The sequence below is a fragment of the Lytechinus pictus genome, chromosome 10 (assembly GCF_037042905.1).
Source record: "Lytechinus pictus isolate F3 Inbred chromosome 10, Lp3.0, whole genome shotgun sequence".
NCBI classification, from domain to species: Eukaryota; Metazoa; Echinodermata; class Echinoidea; order Temnopleuroida; family Toxopneustidae; genus Lytechinus; species Lytechinus pictus.
In genome coordinates, this window is record NC_087254.1 from 26,589,603 (window position 1) to 26,604,013 (window position 14,411).

General features: G+C 37.9%; 1 protein-coding gene across 4 annotated transcripts; it reads right to left on the reverse strand.

Moving 5' to 3' along the window:
- Window positions 1-10,631, reverse strand: LOC129269380 (small ribosomal subunit protein mS34-like). Of its 4 annotated transcripts, none has more exons than XM_064105688.1 (3): window positions 10,443-10,631; window positions 3,804-3,846; window positions 1-2,387 (listed from the first exon to the last, which is right to left on the reverse strand). In XM_064105688.1, exons 1-3 carry the CDS (start codon window positions 10,467-10,469, stop codon window positions 2,068-2,070), a joined length of 390 nt encoding a protein of 129 aa, XP_063961758.1. In that variant the 5' UTR covers window positions 10,470-10,631; the 3' UTR covers window positions 1-2,067. The 4 variants fall into 4 exon arrangements, with proteins under 4 accessions (XP_063961758.1, XP_063961760.1, XP_063961759.1 ...); XM_064105690.1 differs by lacking the exon at window positions 10,443-10,631 and adding an exon at window positions 6,736-6,861; XM_064105689.1 differs by lacking the exon at window positions 10,443-10,631 and adding an exon at window positions 6,500-6,683.
- Between the last annotated feature and the right edge of the window lie 3,780 nt (window positions 10,632-14,411).

The following is a 14,411-nucleotide window of genomic DNA, read 5'->3' on the forward strand; positions in this document are numbered from 1 at the left end:
CCTATATGTTACATGAGACTTGTTCAGTTGCGGGGGATCCTAGTCAAAGTGAAATTCTATTATGCATGGATTAAAATTCCAAAGACATTTCTCTTTATCACGACCAAGATTAAAGACTTTTTTTGTTGTTGGAGGAAGCCCAGTTGGAGGAAAGGTCAGAGTATGGCCCATCTGAACAGAGTTACTCCGACCAAGATACTCCTTCTGGTTTCCAGGAGTATCTTGGAGTAGAATTTACTCCAATGAGACTCGCATGTCTAATCAAGGCTATGGTCCAATTTTTATTTATTTAATTTGCTGTATTTGTCATTTGGGAAGGTGAAAGGGGGGCATTTCACGAGTTGTCAGCACTGACACTTTCAGTAAAATCCTTGGATTTTGATTGGCCGAGAAGCAATGGCTTCTGACTGTTAATATGGTAACTGTCGGGGGAAAGACAACCGAAAACTTGTTAGTGCTAACCACTATCATGAAGCAGTCCTCTGTCCTCTGTTCTCACTCCATCTATCCCTATTGTCTCCTAGATCCATATCCCTCTTTCTCATCTTTTTTTTCTCTCACCCGCTCATTAGTCTTTCTTTCCTTGAAGCATTATGTGCACCCCCCCCTCCCCTAGATCTGCAACTGCTTACAAATATGGCACAATAAGGCAAATAAAAAGTATGCCTGCTATACAACATGAAACAATGGGGCAGTCGGTTGGTATTGTTTTAGAGCCGTGTGCATCATATACATGTATATCATTCGTGTTCACGCAAAGTACACATAAAATACAGATCAAGGGTTGTCAAAATCGCGTTATCTGCCAGTTTTATCAATTTTTTGTGTTTAAAAAATATTGAAATTTTAAAAATATGAAAATTAGGGTAAGTCGGCCAGTTTTTTAATTCATCCAAAATTGAATTTCAAGAAAAGTCTGCAGGATTCACTTGGGTCCATTGGGTTTAACAAGGTGGGACTGGGACTAAAAGGACTGGGGGCCATGATGCCCCTCCCCCCCCCCCCCCGGACGCTTCGCGCAATATTTCCCAAATGTAAAAATTTATTCATATTAAAAAGTTATTATTTTCAGATTTTTTTTAAATACTAGCTTGTAGTAAATGTGGTAAAGAATGTGCGTGCCAAATTTTGGCGCGATCACATGAATGGCGGCTGGGATCAGAATGGGGGGCCCCATCATGGCGCCACCCCAGTCCTCAATACATCTCAAATAGCCCAGTCCTTTTCGGATTAAGGGTGCAACTTGCACACATGTATTATGAAACGCACAAATTTGCCCATTTATTGAAGCACTCCTGATCCGTACTGTTGTTCCCATTTCTGAAATTTGATAACCCCCTCCCTCTTCCACTTTTCCATACATGGACAACACAGCTGTTATGCTTGTTTGATTTCTATGTATACAAGTATATTTACACCTTTTTTTTTGGGGGGGGGGGCGTTTATTTCAAGAAGTAAAAACTGTGCAAGAATAATTCACAACTACCAGAACTTATTTGCTTGCCTCATTAAAACACACCCATATTTGATAATATGTTTGACGAATATGGGGGAAACAAAACAATGAAAATGAAAGCCTGTAATATTGATGATTTCCCCCCTGAAATCACAAATGGAAAATAATTTTTAAAGAAATAAAAACAACAATGGCACAGTGATTTTTAGTAATTTTACTGATTTATTATCAATCTTTACCAGTGGTTTTCAAATATAATATGACCTGCTTCTATCCCTTTGAAATACGTAGCAATGAACTAGAGATCAAGTTCATAATGCTGATTTCTGATCTAATCTGCACAATCGCATATTAAATCAGTTTTATGGATTATGAGCAGACCACATACTCCTAGGAAAACATATCTCATTCCAAATAGTTAATGTCCTTTTAGTGGCACCAAGTCAGTTTGAGAAGAGAGATGGTTAGAAGGGCAAGCGAATGATGGTTAACAAGGGCTTGCCCAGAGCCACTGCACCTCTCGCTTAAAAACAGGACAACAAAAGTTTTTATATGGTTTGCTCTACCACTCCACTATTCAAGTCCATTCATTAGCACACTTTCCTGACATATCATCTTGGAATCTCAAAGTCACCTATGCGCTTCCCAACAACATTGTCCCCAGGAACCTGATAGCCTTTGTGCCTGTAGCCTTTGCTGGCTTTGATGTCCAAGAGAAGCGGTTCCTCCATCTCTTTCCCTTTCGCCAGCCCTTCTTCCCTGACCATGGCAGCTAGGAGAGGTGGCATGGGCACCTTGTTGGGTACCTGATGGAAGTCTTCTGCCTTCGGTTGGTATGCGCAGAACTCGTCCTCTTCGCTCTTACGGATGAGCTTCCACTCCCGCTTCCACCAAGCCCCTATCTTGACCTCCATTCCCTCTCGTGAGTAACCTGAAGGGACATAAGAAGGATAATCAATCATATAAGATTCATTTTTATTCAAATTTTAGAAAATGTCTTTGCCATGACTTTATCAAATCTACAGGGAATAACTTTACTTCTAAACAAAAAATACCCAATACCAATAATAGATTCTCCTATATGAGTGCATCTGTTTACTTTGGGAACACATGGGGGCATTGTGATCTACAGTGTGTATAAAAAAAAAAAGTTTACACTTTGAAAAAGCCCCGGGAATTTAAAAATATACAACATGTGGGTAGTTTTTTCACATATAATCTTGGGTTTGGGTCTCATCTATCCAATGAAAGTAAAAGTTTTGAAAGAATGTTACACTTGAGTGAGCACTGTCCATTTTTGTAAAGCTTGCAGAAATCTGTTTGCGCAGAAATGCTTGTTTTCACGCTGTGTCAAGGGGAAAGGGCAAAATCAAACTTACCCTGCGAAACATTTCTCATACATTTCCCTTGCACTTTAATCAATTGAAATAAAATGGATACATTCAAGCATTTTGGAACAATTTTGCCACCCAAATTGAAATTTCAACACTTAGTAAGCACAACCTTGACCCTTTTTCTGCCAGCTGGATCTGAGGACATAACTGAATCTGAACAAAAGTTTATACCAGACATCTCCAGCATTTTTTCACTAAGTTTTTATCATTTAAAGTGGGTTTCCATTTCATTTTTTATTTAATACTTGTTTCTCCACACTTTTCCCAAGCTTGACAATGATTAACAAAATGAAAATCAATCCTAAGCCGTGTCATGTAAATCACAGCTCAGTGTAAAGCACGATGGCATCAGTGTGTGGGGTAGTGGGGTGGGGCGCAATGCACTCTTCAAAGTGTTGTGGGCAAGGAAACAAGTTAAAAAAGATAAAAGATATCTTCAAATCAATTTTGCTAGCTAAATTCCACGTGTTCTTCATGATTAAGGTCTACTTTTATTCGCATAACTATTTCAAAGTTCTGCGCAAATCATTTTTCACTAACTTTTCAAAAGTAAGTGGTGCTCACTCAAGCGGAAATATTTTTTGAGTTATATCGTCATTTGCTTAAATGGATCTGTACCAATAATAAAATGTGGAAAAATCTTCAGGATATTACAAATGTATAATATTACAGGATTTTTTTAAGTGTAAACCTTTTTTTGATACACACTGTAGTGGTTATAACTCTCATCTTTCCATCTGAGGGGGTCGGGGTTTGATTCCAAGCTAATCTAATGAGATACATTTCTCTGATTCTCTGGTACAACATTGAAGGATGAAAGTGCCTTTCGTGATCATGATTGCTGAATTAGGGAAGTTTTAGTGTTGAATTCAATTCAACTAGTACAAAGGTAGACAGAAATAGCATACCATACATATATCATTACTGAAGAAAAAAAAAAAAAAAACTCTTACCTCTCATTGTTGGCATTCCCCATGCTTCTCCTTGGCCTAAATTCTGAAAGAGAATGAACATGAATACAAGTTGAATTTAACATTAATGTACAATGTACCTGCAACATGTAGGGAATACTTTGGTGTAACAGGTAGATTAAATAGCCCACCAAAGATTGAAAATATTAAAAATATTGATTATTACCATTGTTTGATACCTGAAATTTTTTCAGTATAGGTAATTTTGGTAAGAGTCGGAACCAAATAAGATTGAAAAAAAAATCCCTGGATTATTACAAACCCAAAGCCCCTTGTCAATGTGCTTTCTGGTATACCCAGTCTTCTGTCTTTGGATGGGGGGAAAGGGTTTTAAAATGGTTTTAAAATAGTTTTAAAACTCCCCCAAACAGTGACAAAACTACTACCAGTAATGGGTATGAATCTATTTCTATCATTGAGCATTATTCTGCTTCCTGTGATATACTCAGACTTATTATGTCTGACACCAAAAACCACCTCAATCCCAGTTTTTGAGGGTAATTCGTTCAGGTATGGGGTGAAAAAATAAATCAATCTCTAAAAAGATGGATTTTTCAAACACTTATTATTGATGGCAGTAATAAAGTAGACCTTCATAGCAAGCTCAATTTAACCATTTGATCAAACTAATTTCGACTCAATTTTTATCAAGATTTTCTCTCTAATGCTTTCTGATAGCTATTGAAGAGTACCAGTGAACCTGGACAAAAATTGAGCTAAAATCAGTTTGCTAAAACAGGCAGAATGTGGTAATTTGGGCTGGCTACAAAGTCTACATGTACAGTATACTGTAGAACGACTGAATATACCCTTCCATCCTCAGATTGGCAACAGTGGCATAATGAGCCAAAAATTTTAGAGGGCTAGATATGGCATACCGTGTACAATTAAAAAAAAAAGAAAGATTGCGAGCAAGCGAATCAAGAGAGCGAAAGTGGATTAATTAATCATCGGGAATATGCCGAATCATATTTTTGTTAGACAAAAAAAAGGTCTCTCAAACTGTCTCTGAAATTTGATACCAAAATTATCTCTGATACTGAAGATAACCTCCTGAATGGGAGGCTCCAATACTGGCCATGCCCCCTTTTCTGTCATTGAATTTAAAGCTTTATGCATGTATGCACGCTCAGGCTGCACTGTCGTTATTGCACAGGATCAAATTCTGCTCTTGATCGTAAATATTTCTTCAGCTAGACTATCAATGCACTGGCACATCATCCAACTGAAGACAAAAAATAAATCAGTCTATTTTGGTCAGGTCATGCTCTGCTGAGACTTTGTCTAGCTTTGCGGCATCCTCTCCCTGCATAGACCGAAGTATTCTTTCATAGGCACCACAGTGGTGGTGGTGGTAGACATCATGCCATGATAAACACCAACATGATTGGCCGACGCATTTGTATGCTCAAGCTGCAAAATAGAAACATGACAACGAACGATCGCCGAACCTGATACTGGCTCTTTGGAATTAACATTTTGGATTTACATCACATATAAGTATTTTGAGAAACTGGTAAGCTTATCATGACAAGTATATTTTCATTCTGGCGCTTTGTTTCTCTCATTAAAAGTTGGATTTAAGAATGGGAAGAGGGCCAGGTAGCCCACCCTTTTCCCCATAGATGCTGTAGTTAAGCCTTGAGCAAACCACTGCCATTACAAGTCCTATGGGAGTCTTCCCTCTGTGTTGGAGGAGGGCTGAAAAAATCAGAAAACGTTTAAAAACTCCTCCAAAACAGCAGATTTCTCAGTCTACATGTAAATATCCAACTGGTACTGGTATAGATCAAAAACTTTTGTCTTTTTTATATTGGTTGTTCTGCTGAACTCTGTTGACTCTCTCACCAATTACATTTACAGAGACCAAAGTTCTAATTTGATCAGTTCACGGACTCAATGGCAGAAATAGATTTAAAAAAGGAAAAACCAAGTGCCATAGTGATATACATTTGGACTAATTTCTTACCCTAATTGCCCACCTTGAAACTGGTTTAAGATCAATTTCTTCATGAGATTCCAATCGTTTGTTGGAATCTGTAAGCTGCCACCTTGGTTCTGAATATTCATGAAAAGTGATGACATACTCCACCCCTTGACCCCTACGTCATTTACAGTGCCCGCATGTTTCTGTGAGTTGAACGTTTGTTGCTTTCGTACGATCGACAAGCCATCCAACCCAATACAAAAGGGATGATGTAATTGGCCTATGGTTTCGAAATGCAGTGGACCCGGAAGTTCTGCCAATGGCTATTTGTTTGTGTATTATAGCAACTTCATATTGACCAAAGAAGTGGGAGCTACACGACAGCCGAGTGAGATACGTCACTCCTTTTGTTCCTTTTAAGTTTAATTTTTTTCCTGTTTTGGTGCATTTACAGTATAGCTCGAAATAAAGTTGACAGATAACGCACGTGAAACGCGCTAATCGATGTGGGTCCGACTATCGCAATATTCACGCGCGTGAACGTCAGGCCAGTCTGTGGCAGATATCGCCGTGTTCTTGCCGGTGATTCGGCGCACGGCCACGGCCGCGAACTACTGTCTCGAGCTGCGATAATTATCGCGATAGGACTCCAATCAGCGAACCTTTTCTATATCATTCGCAAAGATTATGGGCATAGATTATTTCTTTCAATTACATTTTCGATAACTGATTGGCTTGGAAAACAACTCACATGTAGCGATCAGTGGAATCGCTCTGCTTTAAAATAAGAATCTAGAATCTACTCGGCCGCGCATCACATGCCTGGCCAGGCCAGCAAACAATCTTGGTTCCTGGCCTCAGTTCTCCGCCGGCCGTACGCGCGTGCGAAATGAAATGGGTTGATAGACGCTGACTACGAGTTTGTATGCCAGCGCAGCTGTCCCAAGCAAAGTACTTAAATTGTTAACGTTGAAATAAATTACTCACAATCGTCCCTCAGACCATGGACCTATTACATGCTCAGACCCAACCAATAATTATCCATTTTGTTCTTTCTTCCTTCTCCAGCTCTAGCTAGGGTCCGAGTATCTGCCTGATGTCGACTCTTTTATGGCTGAGCCAAATCTCAAGGCCCGTATTTAGAGTCACATAGCTTTTTGCATCATTATTATTACTACTACTACTATTATTTCTATTATCATTATTATCATAATCATCGATGTTATCATTAATTCTACCACTATACCGGTTTTTTTTTTTCAAATGAGACCCGAGCCCTATAATGGATTGATTTAACTTGCGTGCAATTACACGAATGTATATAAGCTAAGAATTACCAAAATATGGACCTCTTAAGTGTTAAAAAATAGATTTAGTGATTTTGTTTCAAGCATGATAATTGTTTTGAGGGAATATCACATAATTTACCTCCCTATAATTCTCTCTTTTCTTCCTATTTCTCCACCTACTATGATCCCCGTTATGATAATTTTGTGTTCATTCATTAATAGAGAGTATACTGAAAGAAAGAATAGAAAAACACAATTACAATTATTATTATTTGCAGCTCATCAGTACGATGCAGCATTGTACCTCTCTAAGAGGTATAACTTAAGCTTACGTTTGAAACAATAATTGAGTGAATAATTCGTCGAATTAGGCAGTCTTTAAATCAGTTTTCTGAGTAACTTACGTGATGACAGTGATGGGTATTATGATCGTGATGATGATATCGAAAAGAAAGGTAATGACGGTGATCATGATGGTGATGATTGTGATTGTAATCCTAACGATGATGGCAATGACAAGAATGGTGATGATGATAATTATAATGTTGAGATTATGATGATGGTAATAATGATCTTAATAATTGGTCATTAGAATTATGAAATATTAATCACGAGAATAGCAATAATAGTGATGATCATGGGCGGCGGATCAGAAGATAATATTTTGCGGTGGGGGACAAATATTGATGCACCCCATGAACATAGGATATATCCCCTGCTTCGGCCCCCTCGGTGATGATTAATTAATGTTTTATGATGTTGACGGTGATAATGATAGTGATGAAGGTGCCGAGAATAATTATGATAATAATCCTAAAAGATTGATGATTACAATAATTATATGTCAATGATGATTATGGCGATGGTGATGACATGGCAGTGGGGAGGGGGCATGTATGCATTTTTTTAATTTTTTTTTTTTGAGATTCCATTTGAAAATTAAAGGTAAGTCCTATACTGAACAGTTTCACCGCGTGTTTCTCACCAAGGCGAACTTCTACTTCAAGCTATCGGTAATTACAGAGCTGCAACTCTCCAGTTGGTTCGGGATTCCACCCATGAACCTCAAACAGTGAACGAATGAACAATAACCAGGTAACATAATGGCATACGATGTCAATGGACAAAATTTTCTCCTTATGTCTATTTTAAGGTTTCCATTACAGTGAGGCAAATATTATTTTGATTACATGGTGACTTCTTAAAAGTTGCCTAAGTGTGGGATTTTTAAGGGGAAGGAAACACGCTGCATGGATTTTCTCCAAGAAACGTAATTTTTGAAACTTGTAAGAATTATGGTTTTTGGTAGGACTACATTTTTCAAAATTTTAAAGAAAAATTGAATTTTAGGCTTGAAAGAAGGTTAAAAAGAAGAGGATTTGTTTTCACAATTAGGTAATTGGCTGATCTACTTTTCCACACCTGTCCTTCCGAGCTAGCATGTACACCCTTTTTACATGATGTCCTGATCCTTACTCTTAACCTAACAATAGATATCGATTGACCTATATATCTGTATAAACCACATCCGGTATAACGTATGCATCCACACATTTGCTAAGAATTTGATGTCCGACTTTGTACTCGACCCCACCCCCCCCCCCCCCATACACAGAAAATTCCGCGAATTACCCCCAAGTTTGATCCTGGCCAGGCATTGTACGGTAGTTATATAGTACCAGAAAGTACTTATTAGTTCAAATGCCCGTAAAAGAATAACAATAAAATAAGCAGAGAACGAAATAAACGAAAATCCCTACTCCACAACCTGAGCCTAGAAATAGAAAGGCTCTGCCAAAGATCAGGCAAAAGCAGAACTTGTTCTTGTACTTTGTAGTTGTACAACTACAAGTGACGAGACCCTTTCACTCCAGTCGAGACGACGGTGGATCTACCGGTACCGGTAGGCGGTACATTACAGTCAACGGGCTCAACGCGTGTGCAGCCGTCCGGACTTGGAAGTTGTGTTGAACAATTCCACGGCACGCACAAAATTTACAATTTGAAGCCAGCCCTAGGAGAAATATACCAAAATCGCAAACAAATACATATTTCTAATACCGGTATAAATAAAACTTCAATGCATGACCGATTGCGGCCCTTAATGTGATAGTCGCTTCTCTCCAAGTCCAAGACAGTAGTTGGATCTAATTTTGATGAAAGAGACGAGTCTTAATATGGTATCTGCAAAATGCAAATAAAAAATCAATGTAGTCGAGCCATAATATAAAAATTACGAGGAAATTAAATACGAGCAATTAAGTCAAATATATTAGCGTTCAGAAAATGTTGAATACCTTCAGAGCCCGGGGGGGGGGGGTGTTCTCACGAAATAAGGCATACGGGGATGTGCCGCTGGAATGGGTCGCTTTTTTTTTGGAAGAAATCCCTAAACGTGGGGTTTGGTTTTATGCTGGAAATTCCCTAAACATGGCCCTAATTTTTAGATACTGGCCTTAAACATGGGTCCATATTCTCCATTTTTTTTTTTTTTTTTTTTTTTTGGGGGGGGAGGGGTTCAAATTTTAATAAATCCCTAATAATGGGTACCTTTTAGCCGAAATGACCCTGAGTGGGTGTTGGTTTTGAACCTTCAGCCGCACACCCCCGTCCCCCGATGTAGAGGCAGAGGAAACGTTGAAACGAATAGAAAGGAAGAGAGTAGTTGGAGCCGAGATTGGGAACAACGAATGGTGAAAATAAAATACAATAGAATATAATAAAAGCCATTTTTTCAGGATTAAAACATGTTCTACGCAACCTTAGAATAATAATAAATGTGGACAGTGCATGGGGCCTCAGATCAGCTTGCATAATAGGTTATACCCCCTGGTTATTTTTCCCGTATTTTATATCCCGCCCGGGGAGCGCGCCCGGGGAAGGGGGTCTGATCAGGCCAATATAAATTGTTATTACCCAACTGTTGGACCAGCTAATTTTTCACCACGGGGGGGGGGGGGGGGGGGGCTTTAATTAACCAATTTGTCTGTACTATAATTTTTTATTTATTTATTTTTTATTAATAAATTATCACATACCAATCCTTTACATCAAAGTGTTCACAATGAATTTAATGATAAATCATAATTACGAAAGATTGAAGTGATCAGGAAAATAAAGAGGGGGAAAAAAGAGATAGAAGGCAGAGTACATACATATCATTTCGTTTAAACAAAATTATACTTTTACTGTAGTCACTTGCATCGCATGTAGGCCTTTTTTTATTATAACGTGATGTTTTTTTTAATTTTGAATAAATAAACTTGAACATGCTTTTGATACAGTGACCTAAATGTTTTTATAATTGGTTATTTGGCCAACCTCTCCTTCCGCCGCCCCCCCCCCCCCCCCGTTCTGTTTATGTTTCTTTCATTTTTTTTTTAATATTCTTTAACAGATTCTTACCTTCCTCTTGCTCTTTCTCCCCTCCATCTCCGACTTCTTCTCTGAGTAATCACTTTCTTAATTTCCGCTGACAATGGGGAAGGGGTGCAGCTCCTTTGTCTCCTTACAAGAGGAGTTGCACCCTGATAGGGCAAAATGTTTTCCTTTTAAGGGAGACCACCCTGATGTGCAAGTTTAATGAAGTGCATACTTTCAAAGTAATGACATTTCAGAAACTTTTTAAATTTTGTTGAGATTTGATATAAACGAGACGACACTCAAAACTTCTTTTTCTAAAATCTTGTACCATTATTTGAGAACTCAGATGGCGTATTATCAATAAATCATGTCATCGACCTTGGCACTCTTCATCAATACAGCAAATAAGATGTTCGATTGATACACGTTTGTAAAAAGTAAAACACATACATTAATTATTTCATTGATTTATCCTTTTTTTCTCATAACTGTCTTGAAGATAAAATAGGCGTAATGTTTTTTTTTTATCATAAAGACCATTCAGGGTTAATTCACATTCAAACCGCTACACAAGAGATCTGAGCATAACTTCAATTGAAACGGATTCTTCCTATTGTTGGCTGCTTTGTGATTGTCACACCTTCGTCCATTGTTCTCAAAACGTGCTAGACGGCGTAATTGACGAATATTGATCCCAGTCAGGTTCAACGGGTCGTAGTAGCTATAGCTATATAGGGTCATTAACTTCAACCATATATACACCAACGCTTCTATAACACAGTACATGATAGACGTGCAGGCACATTATGGCCCACTCTAGACTGTTGCATGAAATCCCCCGAAATCACTCATTATGCAGTGACTATATTTCTTAGTTCTAAAGGATCAAGGTATATGAAATATATTTTAATTCCTTTATTAGCACCTCAAAACAATTTTGAAACATGTCCTGATCATTCGTTCATTAATCTGAGATGTTTGTGACTTCTCTTTTATTTTATTTCCTTTTCGCCGTTGACGGAATATGAATGCTTCTTCTATATTTCTTAGAGAATTTATAACGAAAGGTATATAAAAAATTAAAATATATTTTAACTCTTTAGCACCTCTCGGCGAATAGAAAGTAAAATAAAAGAGAAGTCACAAACATCTCAGATTAAGGAACGAATGATCAGGACATGTTTCAAAATTGATTTGAAAAATATATTTTATATACCTTTCTTTATAAGCCCTCTATTGGGGTGTTGCAAGAAACTTGCGATCAATTGCAAGTCTATTCTTGGTCCCTAAATCAATCATAAGTCTTGTAATTAATTGCAAATTAGTGATTGATTGTTAATCTGCTCCTTGAAACAAGAAGTTTAATCTGATTTGCTACAGCTAACGTTGTAAAAATCAGTTGTGAAATTGCAACAGAATATTTGCAATTGAATTGCAAATATTTTCTTGCAACACCCCCTAAGAAATATATATATAAATATGAAACATTATTCCGAAAACGGCAAAAGGAAATAAAATAGAAGTCACAAACATCTCAGATTAATGAACGAATGATCAGGACATGTTTCAAAATTGTTTTGAAATGTTAAGGAGTTAAAATATATTTTATATACCTTTCGATGTGAACTCTCTAAGAAAGATAAATGAAGCACTATTCCGAGAACGGCAAATAAGAAACAAAATAAAAGAGAATTCACAAACATCTCAGATTAATGAACGAATGACCAGGATATGTTTCAAAATTGTTTTGAGGTGCTAAGGAGTTAAAATGTATTTTATATACCTTTTGTTATAAACTCTCTAAGAAATATAAAGAAACATTCCGACAACGGCAAAAGGAAATAAAATAGAAGTCACAAACATCTCAGATTTAATGAACGAATGATCAGGACATGTTTCAAAATTGTTTTGAGATGCTATAAGGAGTTAACATATATTTTATATACCTTTTGTTATGAACTCTCTAAGAAATATAAAAGAAGCATTATTCTGACAATGGCGAAAAGGAAATGAAATAAAAGAGAAGTCACCATGATGTTCCCCCTCTTTTTGTGTTTAAATATCACGCATTGAGCTAATAATGCCCGAGCACAATTATAAAAAAAATCCTGTTCGTGTTACCATGATATGACCGGGAAATTTTTTGCTCTTGCCCCCCCCCCCCCGGCCACCGACCCTGGCTGTACGCTGATACGCCCCTGATGGGTAGATCTAGCTTATTAGAAATAAAACTATTAGAATTTAACCATTTTTTTTTTTCAATACAAGTGGCCTAACGTTTGAGCGAAATTGACATTTTTCCCCAAAAAATAAATCATAGAGGTTTCCGTTCTTCGCGTGCATAGGAAAGGAAAATGCTTTATTTTGTAGCTTACATCTTGTCTTTCACACTATGAGCTCTTCTTCGAAATTTCAGAGCATCTATGTCATTTGCGGGTAGTATTTACTTCTCCCTTGCTGCATAGCATACTTGTCTTCTACTCCGGGCTTCTACTCTCTGTTTTCAGTGCTGCTGAATATGTTTCTATCAAATCTGATTATACTAAAGGCATTTGTTATCATTTTTCAACAGTTGAAGATGTAGCCGTGATAGTTACTTTAATTGCTTTACTCTTACATGTAACAAGTTCATGGTTGATACTCACAACACAGGGGTACAACACCCGCGTATTATCTTGTATCCACTGGCGGATCCAGGGGAGGGGGGCACAGACGGCCCTTGCCCCCCCCCCCCCCCCCACTTTCGAGAAGCACCATGAATATTTGTAAATGTAAAAATGCTGTGAAAACAAAAGTGTGGCCTCTTTTGAAAGTGAAGACATTTATTTTATTTTCTAAAAAATTATTTCTGCTTGTTAACAACTTTCTTAGACGAAATGTCATAATTTTGGGTTGAAAAACTTTTTTTTTTTTGCTCATGGACGAAATGTCTTTATTTAAGTTGAAACTTTTTTTTCCTGTCATTTTTTTCCTCGGGAGAAATGTGCCCCCCCCCCCTGAAAAATCCTGGATCCTACCTCAAATGATGTTCATGCAGGCTCCACTTCACTACCGCTACACTACGCTCCACCTACCCGACTACTATAGATGGAACGTCGTGTAGCGGTAGTGAAGTGGAGTGGAGCCTGCACGAACATCACTTGAGGTAGGATCCGCCCCTGCTTGTTACCGTGGGTTGGTCTCGCTTGCACAAACTACACGCATTTAAAGAGAGTGAAACAAGATAAGAAAATTGAGAATTCTTAAAAAGTGACACTAGTTAAAACGAGTATATTAATGAATCATGGGGAAAACAACTGAACTCCAAATCAGAACGGATCGAGCTTTCTCATGATGGCACGAGACGACGAGTGTTCTGGCATCTCCGAGGTCTGGCCAACCCAAGTCACCTCCTCCGAGACGGCTTGGGTTTGTTGACTTGTCAACTAGCGCACCGTTAATCAACCCAAATCGACACCCTTGGATTTTCTGGATTTCGATCTCCGTGAGGGTAGTAAATTTCAAGATAATTACACGAGGTTTTAGTAAAACATCGGCGCGCCGATTCATCTTATTATGACAATCTTCCTGTTTATTGCGCTATTATTGCGTTCATTATCGCGATAATAATGCGACGTACGTCTACGAGGTACTTTTTTTTTGGTTTTTGTTTGATATCCTTCCGCGCTGGCAATAACGCGCGTGAACGTTAATGAAAAAATAAACGCAGTACGGGCCGGTGCGGCGTTACGTCCGTTAATGGTGTCAACTTTATTTCGAGCTATACTGTAAGGCCAAATTGAAATGTTTATTTTGATCCAATTAAAAACAAAAATTTGTAAATATTTTTGTAAAATAAAAGACAAAATTTGAAGATCCCCGTCTGCCTTTTTTTGTATTGTTAACCCCCTCATGGCAGCTGCATGATTGCGAGCCGTCTGTGTACAATTACAAGGAGATTTTAAAAATCAAAAATGTTTAAAAAACTCCTCGAAAAAAAAAGGCTGCCAGCTGTCTGGAACTGGTACACTC